At 35.8% G+C, this 26967-nt stretch overlaps 2 protein-coding genes across 4 annotated transcripts; both read left to right on the plus strand.

Moving 5' to 3' along the window:
- The first annotated feature begins 2597 nt into the window (after positions 1-2597).
- Positions 2598-9547, plus strand: LOC124219465 (hemocyte protein-glutamine gamma-glutamyltransferase-like). The gene is made up of 8 exons (XM_069136451.1): positions 2598-2670; positions 5783-6285; positions 6379-6605; positions 6766-7370; positions 7453-7550; positions 7992-8282; positions 8390-8550; positions 8657-9547. Exons 2-8 carry the CDS (start codon positions 5808-5810, stop codon positions 8954-8956), a joined length of 2160 nt encoding a protein of 719 aa, XP_068992552.1. The 5' UTR covers positions 2598-2670; positions 5783-5807; the 3' UTR covers positions 8957-9547.
- Positions 9548-11163: 1616 nt separating this feature from the next.
- On the plus strand, positions 11164-22837 carry Syn2 (Syntrophin-like 2). Of its 3 annotated transcripts, none has more exons than XM_046626395.2 (10): positions 11164-11707; positions 12936-13040; positions 14013-14211; positions 14910-15035; positions 15886-16050; positions 16549-16733; positions 17345-17503; positions 18082-18306; positions 19539-19742; positions 19872-22837. In XM_046626395.2, exons 1-10 carry the CDS (start codon positions 11645-11647, stop codon positions 19977-19979), a joined length of 1539 nt encoding a protein of 512 aa, XP_046482351.1. In that variant the 5' UTR covers positions 11164-11644; the 3' UTR covers positions 19980-22837. The 3 variants fall into 3 exon arrangements, with proteins under 3 accessions (XP_046482351.1, XP_046482352.1, XP_046482353.1); XM_046626396.2 differs by having other exon boundaries at positions 15889-16050; XM_046626397.2 differs by having other exon boundaries at positions 11165-11707; positions 14016-14211.
- Positions 22838-26967: the final 4130 nt, after the last annotated feature.

Raw genomic sequence — 26967 nt, forward strand, 5'->3', positions numbered from 1 at the left:
GAAATCCTGCTCCAAATTTAAGAAACCTGCTCGTTGTGAGGGTGAAAAATCAACAAAAATATCGATCGGACTTTTTTAAAGCAACTTCCACCATCTCTTAATGCTTCACATTACGCTCAAATAATCATACTTCTCGGAAAGAAAGCAAAAGTGATTATACCTATATTCTACCAAGGCCTATTCGTCCGCTTTCAAACCCCATTCGAATTCTGCAAATTGGTCAATTTAAAAAAAAGATACGTTATCTTGTTCGACCGAAGTCACTCTTGCTATAATTCAGTTTTTTCGAATGTTTAAACACTTTTTAACAGCGTTACGTCCGGCGTATCGCCACCAGTCCATCACTCCTTGCCAACTCTCCCACATTTTTCATATCAACACCATAGTCTCTATCCTGTCCTGCTATTTCCATCCAGTTCCATCCCGTACTCATATAATATAACAATAAATTTATCGCGTTCAATGCAATGATGATTGTCTGATTAGATTTTTCTTCTCTAACATAGCTATAGTCATAGATTTATAAGTTAAACATTTTCGAACGCATAAATTCCATCATGGCAGTCTTAATCCACAGTTTTCTCCTTGTAAGTTTGTCAAAATTTTGCAAGTGATGAACGATCCAGTTACTGCATATCAGTGGCAATCATGCCTTTACCATATTTCTCCAGCCAACGGATTTTTTCCATTCCTTTGACAACCCCGCAAAATGTTCTACCGACACGATCATGCATGCTTATCTTCAAGTCTTCGTAAGATCTCAAACCATCCATCCATCCGAACCCATGATGGTCATGCTGTAGGAATATTGCATGATATCGCAGTTAACGTGGCAACAGACGCCATTCATATGGATTTTGAAACACAAGATGGCTCAGAGAAATCGCTTTTAACTGTTGTATTATCGGTCAAGCTCGCCGCAAGCGTTGAACCGACTTCGCAATATTTCTTTCTATATTTTATACGGCATTCTATTTTTATACTGTTTCCGCACTTGATTTCACTTTCCTGTACGGAGAAAGTTTCGAGATAACTGCAGCTGCGTAATTTTCTCCATTTCCCTTGTTTGCGGTAAAAATTTCTCATTTTGCTCACCACATTGGCGTTTTGAAGTTATTTTAAAACGCTGTTCCAAGCTTTTACCGGAGATTCGATTTTCACCGACGCTCGATGAAATCCGGGCGTTACAATATCTACTTGTTCCTCACATTCGAGTCAAAACTAACGCCTTGTCTGGTCAACAGCAATTCTACAACACTAGATATCACGAGCATAAGACTGTGTACAAACCATTGAAGTACAGATGTAGGCAAACAGACCAAAAAATTACCAAATAGGATTAGAATAAGGAAGCGTGAGTGAGCCGGGAACACAAACGAAACGTCGATAATACATGTAACCAAATCGGCGCAAGCAAATCGGAAAAAAACTTGTAACTGTAGCATACCTAGAGCTAATTTTAGCATGCCAACAAAAAGAGGAAAACCGCCCAAAACTTGAGGATCAAACTAAATTACGTGCTGTGAAGTCCGATCGTAATTATATGAAGAATTTTGTTCTCACGATAACTGTGAAGATGTTCAGAGTGATCTCTAATTACTTGACTGCAACGAAACGAAAATTTTCTTTCTCCGACGAAAAAGAAGATGTGGCATAGGGTGTCTTTTATTTTTCAGTTAAAGATCGTGGCATTATCATGTACGAAGTAGCAGTACTGCATAGTTGACGTTAGAACGGAACTCGAAAATGATTCACAATGCAATATAAAAACCATTCGACGGTTTCGAGGCGCCACAAACATGTTAGCATTGCCATAATGGAATCCAAGTGGTAAAAACCGCAATAGGCGGCATGTCGACCACATGACTTGGTATTCAAGTCTGGTTAATTGAGCCATTTTGACGAAAATGTTAGGATTCCCCGCATTACTAACCTAGAAACACACTTCAAACCATAACCGTATATAGAAATTTATTTAGAAAATTACGTGACATATTTCACACGTCATGGAACTATGACTAAACCTGTTTGCAATAATCATTCGTTCACGCGATGAAGAAATTTCATTCGACGTGACCGTTAGTTGAAGGTAAATTTTTGCCATTCTTACATTCTTGAAATCATATTCCTTTGAATGATTCGAAATGAATATACGGGGTGTCTTAATCGTACTGAAGTTTATTGAAAAAATTTTCGATTAGTATTTTTCAGCAACTCATTTCCATCATGAAATTATAATCACAATTTTTGGACAAGTGATTTCTTTTTTACGTATCGTTTTATCTCTTCTTTGCCAGCCGCTACTCATTTCGCAAGTTCTCCTTATGTGGTGGAAACGATAATTGTGATAATAAAAAAACAGCCTCAAGTTGTTACAAAATTATGCAACGCAAAGCAAATATCAACTGTTGCATAATTCGCACGAGCGTTTGCATTTGATCTGATGAAATCAGAAACGGAAAATTTAATGTGGAATGAGAGATTAAGCAGTATTCTATACTGTCGGAAAAACTTAACAACCACATCCGGGAAATACCGAGCTTTTGTGTCCTTTATATATTCTCACCATCCTGAATAAGTGCAGAGTCTGCAATTGACGCTCGTGCTGCAAATATCGTGTCTCAATCCTTGCTCCGTCAACGCTTTGTTATCATCATCGTTTTGTTCGAGGTAAGTGCAACATTTTTATCCATGAATTAAAATTTTCCCATAGGATATGTGTAATACTTGTGAGTGAAATAAAAATAAAAAAAGAGTTTTGCCAGAAGCGATTCGAAACAGCAAAAAAATACTGCTTGAAAATTTGGTCAAAGTTTTTAGTTTTAGCAGTTCTTGTGCGTGAGATGGATTTTTATTTACTATATTCATACTTCTAGTTTTGTTTAGTTGAAAAATTCACGTGTAATCTCGTTCAGAAATTTTGTCAACGAAAAAATACAAGACATTTTAGCGCTACGTAATTCGGTGAAAAAAGTAACAGATATTGATCGTCATATTGTAAGATTTAGATGACAACTTTTGCGGAAAACTTGAAGATTCATATGCAGACACTTTTTGTGAAATCTTGCGAGATTTTAAGGTCCAATTTTTGAACTGCTTCATTTTTTTCTTGACTTCATATTGCCCACCACAGAGAGTAATCCATGATTTTTTCTAAATATTTTTTATGATGTTTTCTCCAGTTATGAATTTTCAAATAATTACCTATTTCGACTTTTCAAATAATTATGAATTAAAAAAGATACGAGATATTGAAAATGGCAAAACAATGTTTACTCTTTCATCTTTAATCATAGATAGGTGAAATTGGATATTAAGAAATCAGATCTTCTCAAAATCATCTACTTCGTTGACTTTTAAACAATAGCGAATTATTTTTCTTCATGATGGACCCGTATTATTTTTGTGCAAGGAGAATACTGAAACGTAGACTTTTTTTCTAAAAATGCCAAACCAAGTCTCATTCTGGGCCAATGACTCGTTACATTTGAATCATTCAACTAGCATATAGTTACTATTTCGTGATATTTTTTGCACGAATTTATACTGAAAGTCAATAAATAAATTTATTAGATTTTTCCTGATATCTCTTATCGTTTTTGACTAAAATTTATTAACAAAGTCGAAACACGTAATTACCCAAAAATTATTGACTGAAGAACAGATCGAAATAAGAACTTGAAAAAAATCATACATATTCTTTTCAATGGACGGAATAAAATTTGGAAAAATGCGGAAGCAAAAAATTCCAAATTGAAATGTTATCCGATTGTGCCAAATAAAAGCCTCACGTACGTATTGTGGATTGGAATAAAACATTTTTCGTGGTGATAATTTATACAAATACTTTTTCATCTTCGCATCGACAATTCCGTATCAACGACGACAGTTCATTTTTTTCATGGAATAACATCCCGAGAGACGGGAAATCCCCCATCTACGAGTCATTCTGCTTATCATTCAACACCCGAAGCACGCTGACACATATTCACGTGCATTAGATAAAACTTAAAACTAATAATTGTCGGATTTAATTTTTTTTTTTCAACCATATGTTTGATAGTATACCGCATTTGTGGTTTCTCGAATTTCGAATGATATGAGAAATGTATAAATAAATGATGATGACGTACTAGTTGATAATTATTCCTCTATAATCGTATCAATGCGTCAGCATTGTGACAGCTAGTACGAAATTCTCCGATAATAATATGGAAAAATGAACTAAATGGCCGAAGAATACGTATAGAAACTGCTGTTGACTTTCGCCAAAAAAATCATTTCTTTCTTTACCCTGTGACGTCGTTTCGAAATGTTGAATTTCGTATCCCTGTCGTCGAGAGGAGGGAGCTTGAATTTTAATAGCATAAAACGGACGGTGAGAAACGGATACTGGTCGGTTGGACGTAATCGCTTCTTTGACCGCATTCAGCGATAAGCTCAAATATTAGCATGTGGCTCTTAAACATCAAAGGTTCAATGGACGCATCTATGCATAACACTGGTCAACAGTGGTTTTGTTGCCCTGATACTTGAGTGGTATTAGAAAGATTTGACATCGACGATCCTAGGAGTAAGCGTAGTTTTTCGAAATTGGGTCTAGTTATTTATTTTATCCACATTTTCATATATGACTCGAAAAAGCAATATTATATTTGAATGAGAAGTTCGATTTTTTCTTATTTCTAAAGTTTGTCAAAAAATACTGCACTTTTTTTTTAACGCAAGTTTTTTCCCCTGAATTTTGGCGATTCTGTACGTATAATTTACAAATAAAACTATAATTATATCAGAAACCATCCTCTTCCTCCACCACTCTTCAATCTTACAGTAACATAAAAACTAGAACCAGTCCACTATAATCCTGGTTTTGCTCCTTAATTCTACGTTCTCAAACACCAAAATTCACGGAAAGAATCAGGGCAGCAAAGGATATTATTTTTTGTTTGTTTTTGTTTGTTTCCTTGTTGAGCTGCGTAATGCAACAGGGTAACTTCAGAATTTTTTTTTTCTACCAATTTTTATTCATGGCATTGAAAATTGTTTGCTGAATTATGACAAAAACAAAATCCTTCACAAGAATAAGCTGCTTGCTCAGGCCTGAGAAGTCCTTGAATCGAATCTTTTACTTTTTTATCAAGCTAATCAAAATGAAATTTCTTTTCATATCGAAATTTGAGATGTCAGATAAAGTTTGCTCATTGTGGTTCATATTTTTTCCTGGTTATCGCATTAAATATCACTTTCCATTTTTTTTATATTTATATTTATTTTATAATTATTTACCAGTTAAGAGTACAGATCAATATATTTATACATGTATATAATTATATATGACTATCTGTCCTATAGAGAGGCGAAAGCATCTGTGCATAGGACTGGTATAATATTTAATTCAAGGTAGCGAATTCATATAAAAAGAGATAACAATTTTTTAACATACCAAAAAAACAGCACATTACTGATCAAAGTTTTGTGCCAAAGTATAGTTCAACTAGACTTCATATACTTATAATCCATTTCGGGAGATTATTCTTAATTGATTTCTTAACACCTTTTAAGCTCTTTAAAAGCTCCTTATTTGAAATACGTAAAATAAGAATCTGAATTTTGAAACGGATTATTTGAAAGAAGAGTTTTTGAAAATCTTTGAACTGACAACTATTACGCGATTCAAACGTTAGAAACAAATTTCGAATATACACGCTATCGCGACTTGGAGATAAAAACCTTGTTTTCGAATAACAATTTGCGCAGAGTAATAACTAAAATTCAACGCCAGAACGGCGGATTTTTAAGTGTTCAAGATGGTTGTTCTACATGCAGCATTGAGTGTGAAAACCGTTGACCTGTGCGAAAAGGAAAATGCAAAGCTCCACCGCACCGATGGCTATGAACTTGTCACCATGGATCCACCGACGCCGGTTCTACGACGTGGCCAATTGTTCAAACTGAAACTACGCTTCAACCGTCCATTCGTTAAAGAATCGGACATTGTTCGTATTTTCTTCAGCTTTGGATCTCGTCCAGACGTGATGAGAGGTACCAACGGAATTGTCACCGTCGATGACAAAACTTCTTTTCTGGCCAATTCGGAGACCTGGCAGGTCAGGGTAACCGATATGAGGTCAGAAAATGTCTCACTCGAGGTTCAAAGTCCGGCGGATAGTCCGGTCGGAGTTTGGAAAATGAGGATAGATACGACTGTGTCAGGTGTTGAAAAAACCGTCAATACTTACGAAGTTGACAGCGACATCTATCTGCTGTTTAATCCATGGGTGAAGGGTGAGTGTGAATCTGATCAGATAATTTTATACTGCCGGCATTAAACATTCCGTCGAAATCGTGCAACGAGCCAAAATTATCTCTATTTTCCAGATGATCTTGTTTACATGGACGACGAAAAACTACTCGAAGAGTACGTGATGAACGACACGGGTAAAATCTGGCTGGGAACCGAGAAACAACACAGCGGCAGAGGATGGGTTTTTGGTCAATTCGAGGACTGCGTGCTTCCAGCGTGTGAATTGATGCTGAAGAGATCCGAAATCAAGGACGCGGCTCGAGGAGACCCAATCAAAATGTCCAGAGCAATATCTAGAATCGTGAGTGGCGAATTTACTGATTATCGAATCGTGTTTTCATATTATTGTTCTAATATTGCTAGCAGATCTTTGCAACTATTACTATCGTTTTGTTGCAAGATTTGAACGCACGTTGTTATTTCGGTACCAAAAAGTAACTTGTTAATATTCATCATCACAGATCAACGCGAATGATGATGGAGGAGTTCTAGTCGGTCGATGGGATAGTAAATACGATGGCGGAGTTTCTCCGTCCACGTGGACAGGAAGTGTCCCAATATTGAAGAAGTTTCTGGAAACCAAAGAATCTGTTCTTTGGGGTCAATGCTGGGTATTCTCAGGAGTCGCGACCACCGTTTGCAGAGCATTGGGATTGCCTGCAAGGTCCGTTACGAATTTGACCTCAGCGCACGACGGCGACAATACGTTGTCCATCGACCGTTACTTTAACAGTCACTACGAGTATCTGTATGAAGATCCAATCACTGGGAAACAATTCGACGACATGGTCTGGAACTTTCACGTCTGGAACGAGGTCTGGATGGCCAGGCCGGATCTGCCCATGGGTTACGGCGGCTGGCAGGCCATTGACGCGACACCTCAGGAGCAGTCTGATGGCATGTACCAATGCGGTCCGGCTTCCATCGAGGCGATCAGGCAAGGCGCCGTTGGCTTCAATTATGACATTCCCTTTATGGTGTCCACCGTCAACGCTGACGTTATACATTGGATAGAAGACAGGCGAAGTGAATCTGGTTGGAGGAAGATTAGCTGCTCCAAATCCGAGTGAGTGCTTTTTGTCGTCAATTTGGGCTCTTTGCTTGAAATTGAGTTACCACATTGTCTTAATTCCGTCCATTTCGTACAGGGTTGGACGTATGATCTTGACCAAAGCGCCTTTTGTGTTTGACCCGAACGGCGATGGAGACCGAGAGGATATCACTTTTCATTACAAAGCTAGAGAGGGTAAGTAAACTTGAAGCATCTCATTTCACCGAACTGGAAATTCCGAAGCCAATCACGTGACACAACACATCAACAAGAAAAACTTAGAAACAATTAATCAAAGCTAACAACGTATTTATCAATGAGTACCAGAGTGAGTAGGGTAATTCTTAATCTTTAATTATATAGATACAAATCATTGACGACTTTATCGGCTTAGATATTGTGATGTGAAGTGATGTGATATGTTGTGCATGCAATTATCGCATTTATCGATGATCACATTTCGAAATCAATACAGATTTTTCTAAGGATAATCAATGGCGACCAAATGTCGAAACGAGGCGCCAATTTGCGAATTTTTAATGATATCATAGTAGAAGTGGCTAAGATTTTTGAGGTCCGTTTGTTTGTTAACAGTAATATTATTTTTCATGCTAATATGTGTTATGATTACTTTAGGTACAAGGGAGGAGCGGTTTGCTCTGTACAGGGCTGCTCGTAGTTTGAATGGTGCGAGGAAAATTTACGCGATTCCTGAGAAAGCCGAGGAAGATTGTGAATTCACTCTGGTTGATCTCGACACAGTGAATATCGGAGAACCTTTTTCACTTGAGGTCAATATAAAGAATTATTCTCACGAGCCGCGAACCTTCCATGCGAACTTGACAATCAGAAGCGTGTACTACAACGGTAATCCAGGAAACATGGTGAGAGCAGTGACTACACGTTTTACTGTTTCTCCCCATGAACGTAAGTTGAATTACAATACTCGGAAGATGGCCTTATGCACTGAATCGTGATAGAGGTGAAAATTGCAGCACGATTGTTTTGATACTGATGTTATTTTCATGCTTCAGGTGAAGTGCTTCGCTTGCCTGTCACCGCTGATCAGTATCTGGAAAAACTAGTGGAGTACTGCCACATGAAGTTGTCCGCCGTGATCAATGTCGTAGAAACTAACCAAACTTGGGTCGGTGAGGACGATTTCCGGGTCGTGAAACCGACTATCGCAATAGAGGTAACGTAGTCTGAACTCGTAAGACAATTCTTCAGCCTCAACTTACAGAACGTCACGAATTACATGCAATCGCTCAAACTCTGTGCTGACGAATAAAATTTTTCAGATCGCGAAAACACTGATTGTTGGAAAGCCAGCAGATATATCACTTAAATTCGAGAACCCCTTGAAAGAGTTGCTGACCGACTGTAAACTCAACTTCGATAGTTCACGATTTATCAAGACCAAGGAGATGAGACTCAGAGATGTTGCTCCAGGCGAAACGGTTCAAGCAAAATATCAAGTCATCCCACACAAAACTGGAAAACACAACCTTGTGGTCACCTTTGTGTCCAAACAACTTTGCGATATCAGTGGGATGGCAACTGTCGAAGTTATCAACGAACTGGAAAACTTGACCCAATAATATGTAGATACGGTGTATTCTTAATAATGTTGTCATCTTGATATTCTTGTTATCACTGAAGGGATCAGCCCACAGTTGCTGTCCGGTAGCACACGGTTTCTTATATCTTCTAACCGTCCTGAGAAACATATATTCTTGTTTGTATTAAACGTATGGTTAAATGATATCGACGGCAGTCAACATCCAAACAGACTTAGGTGCACGTGCGTATCAGAAGGACCACACCAGAGAACGACTGGTATCCTTTCAATATTGCAAGCTCATGGTCAAAGCATTTTCTCTTTTACAATGCCTTTCATGGCTTTGGCTATTCATCTCATCAGCGATTGAGCGAAAACCGTTTAGCGTCAAACAACAGTTCGTTAGGACAAACCAGATGTCCGAAAATCACCTTATAATATTTTCGGACATGCAGGAACTGGCGTGCGAGTGCAGCGTAATAAAACCTTTTCCAACTAGTGTCGTTTGGGAAACGATGACCTAAGGCCAGAATAGGCTATCTTTGCATACAACCATTTTGTAATAATATTCAATCATTGTAACCTCAACTCGGTTTAAATTTCAATAAACTTAATCATTGTGTTTAATTTATACTGTGAGTTGTCCAAATCAATTGCCTTCAACGTGAGTATAGTAAACTAGCAATTCTAATAAACTATCCATTTCCATTTTAGTATATTCACCGGCGCTTGTGTGGCATTGGTAAATCCTTTTATCTACTCCATTGTCAATTCTGATCAATTCGTCTGGGATTTTGGCACGTGGTTTTTTTCAAGTATTTTTCACACATTGTGATAGGATTTCACCTAAATTCTCACCTGGGAGTGAGATATTCTAAATTTTGTTTTCACAAAACGGCTAATTTTTTATCATGATTCTTAAAAACGATGTATTTTCTTTCAAAATAAAGCTATGGAAAAAATTCTATGAAAATTTGTTAGCACTTGCAAGTAGATTGTGCCCGAAAAATCTGTATGCTGTGCTACAAATATTAAGTGCGAATCCTTGCGCGCTATGAATTTTTATCTATGTAAACTCTATTAAATTTGCACTCGGTGCATCACCCTGGTACATTTAAATGAGGATCTACATATTTGATCTTATTTTTGAACATGAAAAATTTATTGAAAAACACCGTTAATCATTTTATTTCAGCAGCTAGTTCATTCACATACAAGTGAATAAAAGAAAAAACAGTGCATTGCACTACAAAGAAACACTTTTTGTGTTGGTTTTGCTTCTAACTCAGAATTCAGATGTGGTTTACGATTTGGTGGTTATTTACGTGTATTGCTCAGTACATTCAGAAGGTCTTATTATACATAAGCCCTCCACAGCCGTTAAGATGAGTTTCCGACCATATATTATAGATTCTTGGTGATCGGTCAATTAAGAAAACGTAATTTTAGTTGACGTTTCGACCCGGATATGGGCCCTCCTCAGAACGATTTATTTTAAAAAACTGTCAAAAATAACAAAATAAAGAATTTTATAGTATAAATCATGGTACTAGAAGTAATCGGACCTAATTATCGTAGATGTAATACTGTTAGAGCTATTAAATATTGTTGATAGTAAGACCTTATGATTAATTGAGATAAGGATGTTTTTTGGTGTTATTTACCTTTTGAATTAAGTAAGTGTAACAAGATGTAGTCGAATTCACAATTACAATTGGTGGAAACAGTGTTCTTTTGAGTGACGGTAGACAATGTTAATTGACCGATCACCAAGAATCTATAATATATTACATACGAGGTCGAGAATTCTTATTCATCAGTTTCCGACCATGGTTGCCTTGCCTGAAAATGCTTCCCTAGACAGCCCCTACACACCGTAGAAGTCTGTCCAGATTTAACATAAACACCTTGTATATTTCGTACACCTATCAGCGTCGGGAATCAATCATCTCCTAGCGAAACCATCCCAGCAGATCTTTACACCGTATCCTGATTTCCGACTAGATTATACATTATACCTTCGGCTTCCGTTACCGACTCGGCGCTCCGAAGTTCCAAGATGGCGCCAGCTCGCAACGCGTCCGCTGGATCGATGGTCACAGCAACTGCCTTGACTCGACACTCGGTGACCCGAGGTTTCAGGTTCGGAAGGTTCGAGCGCCAGATCCGTGGTAAAGGGCTGACGAAGCGGCGTCGCTAGATGGCGCCACCGGGCTGACCGACTCCGAGTTTCTCGCTGCTGCCGTGACAGGAACTACGCTTCTCCTCGTCCCTCGTCCCATTGGGTTGTGCCCTAAAAGAGCGAGGCGCTGGGCATGGTGGCGTTGTCTTGACAGCAGCCAGCGCGAAATGTCGATCGAGGAGAATCCGCGGCAGTGCTTTCCGGGAACATCCGCGAATCAGTCCGGCCGAAACGAGGCCTGAAGCCTCGACAATATTTCGCGATCGTTCGCCGCGTATCTTCGGACCGGAAAACTTTCGCGAAACATGAAAAATACCGGGCGGTTCGTCGAGGCGCCCTGCACTCGCCACTTTGACGCTATTGTCGAGACGATTAGCTTTAGCTGCAGCTTCGATGTGGCCGCCGATGGTTATTTTTGGCCCCTGAAGGGCGCCGCCTCAGAGCACGCTGGGAACCCCGATGCACTTTTGCTTATTCCTCGCATTCCTATCGCTCTTCTATATTTTATCGATGATCAATTTGTCAGGGGCGAATAATTCGTGAATTATGAGAATCAACCCGAGTAAGATGAGCACTCCGATCGAGGAGAAGATATACCAGAACCTAAAGGTACGTTTTCATCGTTTAAGGAGATTCCGCGATCTCGAAAGCCTCGCATGCCTTATCAAAGTTTTCTTCTCTCTTACCTGCAGCCCTGCTTTACTGCATCTCCTCGTTATTTTCAAATCAATAACTCGAGAGCGCTACTCTACAGTCGGTTTAACTTACCCGGTTTGCTGGCTGCCCCCTAGACGTTTTACAATATACTCTCTAACGATGTTTTTTACCCGATTCTGTAACAGTTTTTTTCATAATTATTGATTCCGCGATGCCTTAGACCGATATTTTCTCGGATTCGTTTTATGATGTTTGTTTCTCTTCTCCAGCTGCGCGCCTGAATCTAGATATAAAATTCATGATTTAAATTTCGACTCGAAATTTGAATATCGTGCAAATCCCTAGATACAGGAAATGCAGGTGGCATTTTTTTTACGAGGCTGAAGTCAGTAACGTTAACGTATAATTATTGTCCAATTTTAGCATGACTTCAAAGGAGTTGTATTTACAAAAATGACTATTTTTTTGTTTATTACGGTTTAATAAATGTAAGACAATCCCAAAGTTGCGAAGTAACGATTTCTCCTAAACATACCGCATCGTTATAATAACGTTACTAACTTCAATCTCAATTTTTTTCTTTCTCGATGCTTCCCACGATCCTAAAAGTCACTGAATTGATTCTTAGGGAATTCTTTTACTCATATTGAAAAAGATTACTAATTGTGTCCTATAATAATTTACACTCGTTATATAGTTTGAGAAGCGTTAATGAATTTTCTAGGTATCAAAAACCATTTGAAGATAGGTGTTAGAAATTTTTCAAACCATGATAAGATCTACAAATATTTTTCGGGAAATATATTCGTGACAAAAAAAGCTATCACAGAACTATCGTGTCATACAAAAAATTTTGTCGTATTTACAAAACCATCAAAATTCTTTATTTACAAAAATCGTTTAGTCGATTTAAAGTTCTTATTAGCTTTGGCCAAATCGTAATTATCAGAGAATTGTTGTTTATTATCTAACACGGTATAAATGTTGTGAAAAGTAGAATCATGTCAATACTATTTGAACCCGCAAGGTATTTTTTAAATTCCGATATTATGTCAGCTCACTTTTTGTTTTTGGAAATTATTCATTGGTTTTATTTACTGTTTGGACGTTATTGGATTTATTGGACAGTATTATTAATTCGCATGGTTATACTTAAATTAATTGGAAGTATTCGTCAAAGGTTCGGACTGGTATGGTGACTGTGAGCGATGGAAAGAGCAAACCGATTCCTATGCGGTTACATCTCTCGATGGAGGTTCTCAAGCTGCAGCGAGAGGACACTGAGGTAAAGTGAAATGATTTTAACACATCGAAGAACCATCGGAATATTTATTTCTCTACAATTGTCTCCACCCGGTAGACAAGAATGGAATCCATCGTTTCTAAAATTTCAAAATCCTGGTTCAGAACAGTTCTTTTTTGTTATAAATCAATGCATTGCGATTTTTCAAAACTATATGAAGTCTTTCACTATTCAACACAATTTTTTGTTGCTTCTTTGAACTATTGCAAATACTTTTCGACTTTCTAAAATTCTTTTCAGTTTAATTTCTTCAACTTTTTTTTCATCACATTTGATTCTCGGCAATTTATTTCAACGTTTTTTGAAGCTCTTCAGTTTCTTATCAAATCCCTAAAATCTCTTCAAGTCTCTACGAATCATTAATATTTTTGTTAATTCCCCAAATTTTCACCACTTCATTCTAACCCTCTTGAATTCGTACCATCACCTTCTTGTCAGATTCAATTTTCTCAAACTTCCCTCAACGTTTCAAAATTCTGATCAATTCTTCCAAATTATTTTGAATTTCTCTCTACTTCCATAAATTCGTTCAAATTATTTTCGAATTAACTCGATTCTCCAACATTTTTTTCACTGAATTCCAATCACAGAAATTTTTGCCCAATTCCATTTAATTCTTTCCGATTTACTCGAGATTCGGGTTAGTTCACGTCAATTTCCTTATATCCTTTACTACTGTTTTCGTAAATACTTTCCAGTACTTGAAATTATTCTTTTAAACGATTTTCAAATAATTTCTTTGATTTTTTTTTAACTCTTTTTTCGAATGCTGACCATTTATTTCTAGTTCATTGTCACCCTTTCGAATCCCTACGCATTTCCCAATCTGTTTCAAATCCCTCACCACCTTGTACTTTTATCCTGCGTTTATTCCAAATAATCGCACGCCAAGTGCACGAAATATTTCATCCCGATATTCACAATTCAAGAAAAAATAGTATCGACTAATCTCAGCAGGCTATGAATCACAACAAGCCGCCATTAGACGCGAAGGAAAGAATGGTTCAGATAACCAGACAGAAGATAGGAGGACTGGGACTCAGCATCAAAGGAGGTGCTGAGCACAAACTTCCGGTTCTCATATCCAGGATTTATAAGGGTCAAGCCGCTGATCAGTGCGGTCAACTTTTCGTCGGCGATGCCATCATCAAAGGTACGAAATTTTTTCAAATGTATAGAACTTTTCGAGAGCTCAATTGCGTAAACGACTACATCTGAATTTGACGGAAATACATTTTCCGGAATTCGACTTTGGACAATCTTTGTAAATTGAATCACAATTTTTCTGCACAAATGCTGTTCCGTTATGACATTAAAATAATTTTTGGCAGTTTTCTTCACTGTTTTTATTTCACGAATATCACGCACGTTTTTTACGATATAACTCACAGTTATGGTTTGACTGATTTGAATGCTCTTGTAAAGTAATTGCATCATCCATGATTCTTCTGGCGTGTTTCCGATTCTAATTACCTCCGAATAGTTTCATTCGCGTTCCAACTGTTTGACTCTTATTCCTACAATCAATCCACAATTCGTTAATGTTTTTCAGGATATTACTCACGGTTTCAAATAACTCTTCATTCAATTTTTCTTCATTTGACTCAAGCATTTTCATGGGTACTTAATATATTTTTGAGATGCTCAAGCCGATGTTACTCATATCTCCAATATTGTACTCACGATTTTTCATTGAAGATAAATATGAAATTACGTCGTTCTTCTCCAAGATAGAAAAACTATGAGAACAAAAATTTTAATAGTGCATAACGAAAATTAGAGCCAAGAAAACGACTGTTAAATCGAATGACACGAACGGTACAATGATTTTTTCCTCTTATTTTTCCTCAGTGAATGGGGAGTACATTACGGCTTGCCATCACGACGACGCTGTAAACATATTGAGGAACGCTGGGGACTTGGTGGTTCTTACGGTGAAGCATTATCGGGCGGCAAAGCCGTTTCTACAGAAGAATGGTAAGCGTGGATAATAAAAGAAGGGCGAAAATAGTAAGTTACGATACGAGTGCGCAAAGTACGCGATTCTCGCACGAGTCTAGTTTGTCGGCCAAGCGAAGCGAGGGTAACAAATACACGAGTGCAAGGGTCCACGTACTTTGCGCACGAGTATCGTATACTATTTTTTGTAACACCTGTAACGGGAAGTTTGACTCCACGAATTACTTAACCTTTCGTTAGTCGTGCAATGAGCGTCCTTGTTCCACAATGTACTATTTTCGGTAAATTTTTTTCGGTAGTAATTTCTTACAACGCTTTTCTTTCATTTTTTTCAAAATATCTGAGCACGCTTTTCCCCGCATTTTTTGTTTATCTGTTTGGCGTTTTTTTTTTTTTCAATTCTTTTTGAACTATATTTCTCGATGGTTAATTTTCTTGAGTTTTCTAGATAAAAATTCTTTTTCTACTTTTGAAAATACGTCTGTTACTTTTTTTTGCCAAATTCTTAAAAATTCTCTTTCAAAACATTGGAAATATGTCCCAATCAGGCTTAAATCAATCAACAATTCGTGAACGTTTCTTTTTTTTTTTTTTTTTTTTGTTTTTTACACCCTACAGAAGAGAATAAATGCTGCTTCGAAATTTAGAAACTTTTGCGGCGAAAATTTTTCAGCAATAACTGGATAAAAAACCAACCACAGAACGTTGTTTTTTGAAACGCAAATAAGTAACATAAGTCTCGAGGAATAAAAATACCAACTCGGAAATCAACTAACCAAAATTCTCTGAAGGAATCAAGCAGCGATTTTTTCATTCCGAATTTCGACCGCGTTTGTTGAATTCTTTTCCGTTTATCCTTTTTCCCCAGCAGAAAAGGAGGAAAAACTGGATAATGCCAGCAACGAGGTTGCAGAAGACGGTTGGATTTCACCTAGCAGAAGATCAGGCAGTCCCAGATGTGGCCATAGCAGACACAGCTCGAACGCCTCCTCTACTTCAATTCAGGACAAAAAATGGCTGGATATCATAACCGGTACTTCAGTAAAACGTTCTTTCTTCATACCCACTATAATATTACCATGATACTATTTTTCATAGTCCTCGAAAAGAATGTTCCGTTTCTTCTTAAATTCATATTCTATTTGTTGTACGTAGAAACTTATCAAAAGAAAGAAAAAAAAAAGCTCCAACACCATGTCGTGTGGTCACAAAAATGGAATTCCATTTCAAAATCTGAGCTGAGGTCGTAAAAAACGATATCATCGGAATATTTTCCAAGCGATTAACTGTCCTGATACAATTTCAACGATCAAGAAAAATGATGATAATAATAATAATAATAATAATAATAATAATAATAATAATAAACTGATGCGGACGTGCGATTATTTTGTAAAAAAAAGATTCTCGAAAAAAAAAAAATTAAGGACAAATTAAATTTTTACCGAATAATTCCATTATGGTCTCTGAATTCCAATTAAAAATATTTAGAAAAAAACGTATGATAATGTATGTATTTTTGTATCCCCAGTCCCTCTGATGATGGCGTACGTGACGAGATACATATTTGGTACGGACAAACTGAGAAGAAACGCGTTCGAAGTGCGTGGTTTGAACGGTTCAAGAACCGGAGTAATTCACTGTGACGACAGCGCGATTTTGAGCCAGTGGCTGAAATTCATCACCGACAACGTGACGGGTGTGACGCATCTGCAGGTGATGGACGATTATTATATTCATAACGATTATCCATCATGGTGGAATTTTTCCTCTCCGAAGATGATTTCGTTCACAAATCAAGTGTAAATGAAAATTTCGAAGTAATTGTCGAGCGATTTGCAAATAAAAAACTGCCTGGAATTTTGACATAGATGTCGCTACAAAAAATTCCAAAAGTTTCTACAGATTGGGATCAAAAGAATTAGAAACGAAAGAATGCCCAAAATCCGGGCACACAAGAGAAAAAAAAAAAAAAAAAAATACTCAACCAGAACATTAAGAACGAAAACAAAAATAAGAACTTGAATAGAAACAACAACGGTAACCTGAATAAAATCAAAAAGTAAACAAGAACGACAATTAAACAGGAACGAAGCCAACAACACAAGAGAAAAACAAACTCAATAACAGCAACAAAAATACTTAAAAAATATTGGCAATTCATGAAATTCATTCGAGTGATTCCACATTTTTTACTTTGAATGATAGAAGAAATTCTTCCGTAACAATTCTGTGCATGGCTTAGAAAAGAAATAATGTTCTTTTACTAACTGACCGAATAATTTTATCAACGTATTGCTTTATTTATTTGCTCTATTAATCGATAGATGAAACTGTACAACCGCAACTTCAGCGTTGGCGAACGGATCGAGTACATGGGATGGGTGAACGAGGCTGTGAGTAATAGTAACCAACCCTGGCAGAGCTATAGGCCAAGATTTCTGGCGTTGAAAGGCCCAGATTTATTGCTGTTCGAAACGCCGCCGGTGAGTAAAAACAAAAAACGGGACAAACGTTGCGTTCGCAAAAGATGTGGTATTTTTTTTTTTGAAAATTGAGTAACAACTTGGCTGTTTATAATCATATAATATGTCTTGAAAATCTTTCAAATCATCGTAATTTCGAATCAAGGTGGTGTTTATAAACTCATAGATGGCTAAAAAATGGTACGAAATCAGTCGGTTCTTACTCAAATCGTTACTGCAACATTGTTTGAATTGCAGTGAGCTCAATTCAAGATATTTATATATATATATATATATAAGTTTGACACCTAATCCAAATCTGAAAATTCAGACGAAGAACTTGAAACGATATCTTAGTAATATTCGGCGACCAATAACGAGGATTTTAAAACAGTTTCAAATAAATTTCGCATCTGCGCGTGGAAGAAAAAATGTTATGCTAAAAATTTAATTTTCTATGGATTTAAAACTCTTAAAAAAAAAAAATCATCGTTAGCAAGAGATTTACAAAGAGTACAAAAATGTGAATGAGCCGAGTTTCTTCGGTGACAATTTTACGCATCTAATAATTTGTCATTTTCTCCACGTGATAATTTTAGTGCAATATAGGCGACTGGTCTCGCTGCGCGTTGACGTTCAAAGTTTATCAGACGATGTTCAGGGTGATGAAAGAGTCCGAAAACGTCGACGAGAGGCAGCATTGTTTCCTCGCCCAGAGTCCTGGAAAATCGCCGCGTTATTTGAGCGTTGAAACGAGGCAGGAACTATTGAGGGTCGAAGCGGCTTGGCACACGGCAGTTTGCTCAGCAGTGACGCATCTCAAAGTGAGTAAAAACCAAAAAAATTATTCGAAATTTTTCATAGTCACCGTTTTCAAAAAACATGCGCGAAATTCCATCTAATTCGATCCTATTAAAAAAAGTACTGTTTTTTTTTTCTGGATTGACAGAAGAATCAATAAATTTTCAGATCAATAGTCACCGTGAGTAATGAGAAATGAGAGTTTTTGTATCGCAGTGTTTTTTTAAAGTGTGAAAAGAGCACAACAATTTCACTTGGCAGGAATATTCAAAAGACAGAATGAAACCTTTGTTGAAGTTCCTCAAGATTTGACGTTATTGAAGAAGTATTTGTTCTTGTTTTTTTTTTACTTCTTTTTTGAATTGCCAGAAGACGTCGAAGAAAAAAATCAAAACAATTTATTTGTAATTATTCTTTTACGAAAATGTGGTAAGATTCTTTTACATTTGACCGTGGTATGAAGAAGTATTCATGTTTTTTTTTTTTCTCTTTTGAGCAGCTAGAGAATTGAAAAAAAAAAATTTCAAAGCAATAATTGCATCGATTGATAAAAAAATAATGAGAAGTTTCGAATCATGGGATGTGCAGAGAGTGCAAAGTGAAGAGGGAAATATTGTTCCATGGACGGGTATTGCGAGTGAATGAAATCGAAATCTTTAAAAATTGATTCGAATCAACTTTTCACGGAATAAACTGATTTCGTTAATTGTTGAGTGAATTACAATAAATTAAATTGTATGATCACTTGAAATCTATCGAAAAATACCGCCATGAAAAGTAATAACTGCTTTAAACGAACATGTCGAGTTGCGGAAAAATCGAAATACCGTCGGCCTGTCAAAAAACTGTGATAGCAATAAATAAAGGATCGTATCGACTGAAAATTCAGGTCATGATTCCGAAGTCTTTGAAAACATAACGACATTAAATGCAATTTCAAAATCGGTTTATGAAACGACAAATAAAGAAGATGCCTGAATCGTCGATTGTTTAATTTTCCAGCCACGCAAAACATAACTTTTGTATTTTGTCATTAAAGGACAACTGATAAAAACGGTAACGAAAAGAAATGAAAATCTTTGACGATGAGTATTGCAAATTTGACATCACGATGGTTAATGATTGGTGAATTTTCGGATTGGGGAAAAAGCCTAAGAGTTTTGTCTTATTTCAGCACCGAACGGCGGCTGATAAAAACGGTAAACGAAAAAATGTCTGCGAATGTTACACGTTTCATACGACCGTTATTTTTCAGAGTCAGACTTTCCCGGTGACATTTAGCGGCCGGAGTTCAACCCTAACTTTGGAATGGACTCAGGGTTTCACGCTTGCATACGAAAACGGGAGTGAAATAATATGGAAGTACAAATTCTCCCAGCTTCGAGGCTCCAGTGACGACGGCAAAAGTCGTCTGAAGCTCCACTTTCAGGAGCCTGAAACTATCGCGATCGAGACTAAGGTGATTATTAAATGCTGATTGAGTAGTTTGGTTGGTCAAAAATATACAATTTTTGTCAATCTAATTACGAGATTACTTTTATTTCATTGACGTACTCCGTTTCTAAATTTGATTTTTGATCAAACGCAGGAACTGGAATGCACTCAGCTACAGAATCTCCTCTTCTGCATGCACGCGTTTTTGACAGCAAAAGTGGCAGCCGTAGATCCGACATTCCTAACATCCACAACTCCGTAATGCGTCAACAAACCGTTGAAAACGACTCCAGTAGCAGGAAGATCGAAAAAAGAACGCTAAAAACAGAGTCTTGACAGAGAGAGCTAAGTTTAAAAAAAAAAAAGGAAAATTCACATGAAAAATGATTAATATGTGACAAAGAGCATGAACTGACAAAACGTGAACAATTACCAAATATTAGATCGTAAATATGATAACCACCGTAACGTGTAATGAATTGCTGGATTTAAAAGAAAAAGAAAGACAGAGGAAGGAGAAAAAACAAACAAACCAACAAAAAAAAAAAAAATAATAGAATTATTATCTGTTAAATTGTCGTATATTTTATCAGGCTGATTATTCGCGCTATTACTTGTATATTGTTACACCTACTCGACAATTTTTGCTTTCGTGCCAAAAAGTTTACTCGCTCAATCTTGTATCGTATATTCGAAAATGCCATATTATGCATCGAGGTTTTCGCTTCGAAATTTGAAAGCCGGAAAGAAAAAGTTGAAAATTCCGAGAAAAGAATAAGCAACTATCGAATATAATTTTGGCCCGAGAGCGAAGATTCTGACTGTCAATACCGGACTTGAGGAAATAAATAATGCAAATCTGCTGACTATTAGTATTAGGAAATAGATATTGAATTTAATTGAGAGTCGTTAAAGTTATACTGTATGAATTATTACCATTATTATAGTATATATGTAAATGCATAAATATACGCGACGTCGTCGAAATATCTTGTTGAAGAAGAAGAGAGAAAAAAAAAAAAAAAAAACACAGGGACAAAATAATTTTGTCGTTGACTGAGTGTGTGCAATATTACGACATACTTTTAAAGTAATTTAATCTCGTCTTGGTATAATATTAATTAATATTGTTATGAGCAAGGAATTGCAGCTTCTTGTATTGCAAACGTTAATTTAACGACGGCGTTTTGACATAAAGATACGCAGGAAACGCTGAAATACAAACAGGGCGTCCCATTTTTATTCCAACGATATTATTTTATCCAAGAAACCGAACCAAATTATTCGTCTATCATCACTTCAGAAGTTTTAAACGAACATTTTTTACAACAATTGAAAAAGTTAATTTCGATCGCTGTTTTTCCGATTTAAAGTTGGAATTTTGACATTCAAAACATCAGATTCAACCGGAATTGACAAAATTCGTTTAGTATATTCGGGGAAATCAATGAAAACTTCTGATTGAGCATTTCGGTATTGCGTAAAACACGCCGTGCATTGAATGTTCAGTTAACAGAGTATTCAAAATGATGGAAAGCCGGTAAAATATCTCAAAATAAAAAAAAAAAAAAAAATACCAGATGCGAAAAATTTTTTTTTGCAATTCTTTCAGTTTCTCAAATTAAAATTGGTGAATATTCATCGACATTCCACGTAAAAACGGTAAAAACTTTCTGTATTTACTTTTTTTGAAATTTTTCTGCAATTTCGTAATAACTTCGTTACTATTTATCGTTGCGTACGGGTTGCCCTGCATTTTATATCCAAGTCACGGGCTTTCACCGAGTCAAAGTTGCTTCTAGTGTATAAAATCTCGCTTTTTACAAGCTTGGATTTCTGTCCATTGTTACCGACAGTTCGTTACAATGATATTATTATATTGTCATTATTTACATCACCATGTATCACGCTATAAATCATTATTTTATATTATCACTCATTACTATTATCATTATACATTAATATATTTTATCCAATTCTTTTATCGTGATACGAATATATTACGTATATCGGTTTACATGTACAAAAATTGAAACAAAGAAGGATAACAAAAATACCTACGTTTTTTTTTACACGTTTCATTTCACGCTACGTAACAACTCACAGCTTTTATCACTCTAATTTCCGCCTCTCTAAACCGACTCATTATTAAATGTCAAGTAGTAAGTATGGTTAGAGAAACGTACGCCAGTCGCTGATTTTTGTAATTTTGTGAATTATCAAAGCGTGAAAAATCATTGCTGATAATTTCGTGTATTTTATACTCACGTACAATTTCGGTCACCGCAAGCAATGAAATTGCAAAATTGACGAAGCAATCAGTCATATCAATTGTACATTGAAAGAAAAACTCGACGCACATGACATTAAAATTTATTTGAAGAAAAATTACTTACTTTTCTATAGATTGTGCTATCTTTTTTTCCAACTCGATCCTAACTGGAAATAATGAAGATTTTCAGTTTCGACGATTGAAAATAATTCTTCGAGAAATAATCATTGCTGTTTAAAAATTATCAGAATTTTGACGATAAACGGCAAAAGGAAGAAAATTCCCCGCGTTTTGAGATTTCGAAATTGTTTGCAATCTTTGAATTTTCAATCTACGCCTCTGAAATCATTGAGCTCTTCGGCAGAAAACAAAATTACTATAAAAATTTTGTCGATTTTCGCGTTCTAAAAGGTGAGAGAATGTCTCGACACAATACAAGCGGTGAAGAAATTACAAATAACAATTAGTAATCATAGGTATATGATAGGTATATATATTACGATAATACACAGTTCTATCAAATTCATGTCAATATATTATAACAATAATAATTTGTCCTTTAACTAACTTGTAGTAAAGTGCCTGTAATACGATTTAATTATAGTATACTAATATTAATTATATAGTGTCTGTATAAAAATGAAAATTATCGACTTTCGAAACGAGAGAAACACGGAATTACGTCAAGTTGAAAGAAATTAAAATAAGTGAAAAAAAAAAGCTTCTTCATCAATCGATAAACTTCAATACAAGATCATCTAATCCATGATGTAATTACTACGGTCAAGAAAATGATACACGCTGTTTAAACGGTTAGGAAAAATTAAACTGTTATTTTCTTTCTATTACCTCTTTCACAATTTTTCACAATCCTATATTATATTGACAATTATTATCGATGTTGATGTCAAATCTAATTGTAACGCAAATGGAAGGGAAACATTGAATAGCTGTAAGGAAAGAAAAACGAAAGAAATGGAAATACTTGTCATCAGTTTTCGATTTTTACATACTGATTTTTTCAAATCAAATACTTGTGTCGTTAATGCGACGGATGGATAATGTTATAATAACAATCATTCTATCGGCACCGCAGACTGCATAATCAACACTTGAAGGAAATAATAATAATATTAATATTAATGTCAATAACAATAACAGTGTTGATAACAATAATAACAGCAACAATAACAGGAGTAACAAGAATGATATCACGTCTGTCAACATTGTATAGAATAATACATGTAATACGTAATTATGAGAAAAGCATGTAGCTAGGAAAATGGAATGAAGATAGACGCGTTAAAAACGTGGCGTGTCATAAAATTATGCTTTTAATAATTACACATAAGTAATTAAACATAGTTTAAGTCACATAGTCAAAGGATGAAAGAAATTTGGAGAGATAAGAAACCAGAGAAATTCAATGCCTCATTAAAGTGATAAAATATGTAGTATAATACATAGAGTAATACATAAAAATATTTATAATTCTGAATTCCAAGATGATAATTCATGGTTCGTGAACGTGATTCGATTATCAATTTTTCGTTCTTTCGAAGTATCGTCTCCAATGTTATATTCCGAAATATAATACTATGGGAATCTGTCGAAATATATTACGTCACATTTCATGTCAATTCAAACCACGCCTAAGACGCAATTATTATTTGACGTAGATATTTTATCATACGTTATAAAATCGTCAATGTTACATATTGCAATAATGTAATGATTTAAAGCGGTCATCGTCACGAGTACGATATAATTACAAATATCATTATTATATAAAACAAAAACACATAGAGCTGTACATAGTTTATCATCACCTGTAGTATATAACGGTAATAATAATAATTATAACAACAGTAATGACAATTTCATACCGATAATCAAGTCCGTATGGTAAATCTATGAAAAAGTCGTATGATCATACGTTATGCATAATTTAATCGAGTTACAATTCTTGAAAATTTCTATATATTGTTATATTTGTTGGTATCTTCATTGTTATTCTTATTGCTATTATCGTTATGGGCAGCATGCATTGCAGCCGTAGGCATGAATAAATAATTGTAATTATGCAATAAGCGCGCAGTGCACCGATAGAAATAATGGTCAAATAAAATATATGAATATTGAGGTGAATGTAGAGGATAAAATGAATAAATGAATAGATTATAGGTCGATGAATAATTGAAATTTAGCATCGCACACGCCTGCGTTACATGCGTACAATAATATCACTAATTTCCAGGCTACCAAGTACGATTAATTCAATTCCATGCCAATCGAACCAATCACTCAACTCCGAAGATACACCAAATGAAATTAGAGAATAGAAAATAAAAATCGTAGTAGCTCAGAACTGTGACAGTGATGCTAAAAATGTTTCAACAAAACCCGTAATATTTCGATTGAATTTGGCATGGAATGCCCCATATGTACACGTGAGAATGATTGCAGAATATAAATAGTATATAAATACGCGAATAAGTATAGTTAATTATATATTACAAATATCGTGTTGTATGTACACGGTGAAAAAGAGTTTTCGACCCACCGGAAAGAACTATAACCGATTAAAAAATCTGACGTTAGATGTAACATTTTTTCTTCAACTTATCACAGCTACAGAAACTTGTTATTTCCGTCTGTTTTTTCCATGAAAATCAATTTCTCCCGACAGCTCGGAGGGTCTTTTTTTCTGTGTAAAGCGACTATATAGGTAGTATTGTCAAAATTCTTACGTTTCAAAATATAGTTTATCCGTATAATATGTATCCATCTCCACCTCCCCCCAACTTCCTTTTCCCAACCCCAAAAACTCCTCGAACCTCCACTGACAATATGATTCGAAAATATATTATATCATTGTTAGAAGTTAACAATCCTGTCCGTCAACTTTCGTGAATTTTTAACCCAACCCGAAAGTGCATGCACCTTAATTTTTTTACTTTCGATTCTCTGATTTTCTATACACCGATACTTTCAGGTGTCCGAATTAACGTATTCGGTAAAACTGCGACCATAATACTTTATGCAGTAAAACATATAATCGTTTACATTTGTACGAGAATTTTTACAACGCGATTAACAACTTTCTCTCTCTTCCAACATCTCGCGCCCCCCATCACGTTTGAAGTGCCGATCACACGGCAAATTTTTTAGGGAATGTAGTCAGATATCAATAATCTTGAACGGTACGTTTCCCGCGAGAAAAGGCGGCACCTGGCGGCGACCGGAGGAATTAAGTCAACGACCCGCCATCTAGCGACTCAGGCGCTGAAGTATTTCGCCATCGGCTCGGCTAATATAGTACACACCGCTGTCTCTGAAGTCGCCTGCATTTCTACGCGATGTAGGAATTCCGGTAACGCCTGCAAACCGCGCGAATTCCCATAGTTACGTAAGTAAATGTACAAATACTTATATTGTTGCAAAACTGACAAACAAAATTATTCCAATTTATTTGATAAAATGTGTTATTGATGAATATATCATAAGATGAATGAAGAATCAATAAACATATAACCGAGAATCCGACTGTAAACAAATTGGTCTCGAAAATTTGTACTGAAACGTTCGTTCCTCCGTGATATAAAATTGTTGTTATGTAATTAAAATGTTAATCAATTCAGAGCTGATTTTAACCGTGATTTAGGCACGAAGGTTGATGGATAGCTGAATTATTGATGGGTTAATTCGTGAATTTAACGTGATAGATTTGTTTTGGGAAAATTATGTGGATAAAAGGAAATTGGACAAGATCTGCGGGGTTGAAAAAAAGATGGAATATTCGTATACATGAGATAATTATCAAAATTTTTCATTTCAGATTCTCAGTGAGATAAATGGTCAGACAAATAAACAAACCTACAGGATGTAAGATTTAGGGGCAAAATGAGAAAGATAGCGAGAAAAAGAGAGGGAGAAGAAGCTGTACGGATTTCGTATCTCGTCAAACCTTTTGTCCACACGGTATAAATGGTCTCTGTACTGTAACGATCGTATCGCGTCTATGGAGTGTAACTGATAGAAACCTCATTTTCCCTCTAAAAAGCAAAAAGAGAGAGAGGTAAGCTGCTTTCAAAAACGTTTGAGTAATAATGTCTGCCGGCCAGTTTGCGATTTCAATTAGTGAGGTGGAAATGAAAGGTCGTTATTGAATTATTTCCACCAATTACGAGCCTTGCATTCTTTCCAATCTTTAAAAATAAACTTCGAACATGAACGAACTTTTATTCTAGTAAATTTCAGAGAAAAGTGAAAAAAAAGCATTTCTCATTACTCGATGTTTTCCATGAATATAGAGGTGACGTCAACTTTTACTTCATCAAGTTCTTTTCACCTTTCCAGTTGATTAAATATGCTTTTGTTACTGCAAGGGAATTTGGCGTCACTTGACTTTATTCATTCGAGACTTATTTCAAGGTTTAATTAGCTTCGGATACTTTTTTATGCATCTATGATTTGATTAAAAATTTCTTACTTGCAAATGAAATGAATACTCCAAAAATATGCAGAAAAAAAACCCAACTATAATAACTTTTCATCCTTTGGAAAGACTGACAAGTTTAACAAGAATTATCTAAAAAATGGATTTCGGTAAATTTATGTATCATAATCAGAATCTACGCAAGGTTCCTCAGAAAAATGTTGACATCTCGAACCAAATTGAGATATATTTTGACCAAAAACAAGTAAACAAATTGTTAATTTCATTTAATTCATGCGATGCCTGACTTGACGAACATTTTAGTTTATTTGAGTGAAAAACTGTAGATACAAGTATGTAGAAATCAGTTACTTCTACATTTCAGTCGTTCATGTGTCTTATGTTGTAGAATATTTTGTGCCTTATCTTGCTCATTGGATTTTTTTTTTATTATTATAGCCCGATGAAGACGTGATAAATATGAGTAAGAAAATTTTAGCGGCGATGAGAGGTGTGCCAGAAATTGATAAGTTCATTGAT

Source organism: Neodiprion pinetum, chromosome 5 (genome assembly GCF_021155775.2).
Source record: "Neodiprion pinetum isolate iyNeoPine1 chromosome 5, iyNeoPine1.2, whole genome shotgun sequence".
Classification (NCBI taxonomy): Eukaryota; Metazoa; Arthropoda; class Insecta; order Hymenoptera; family Diprionidae; genus Neodiprion; species Neodiprion pinetum.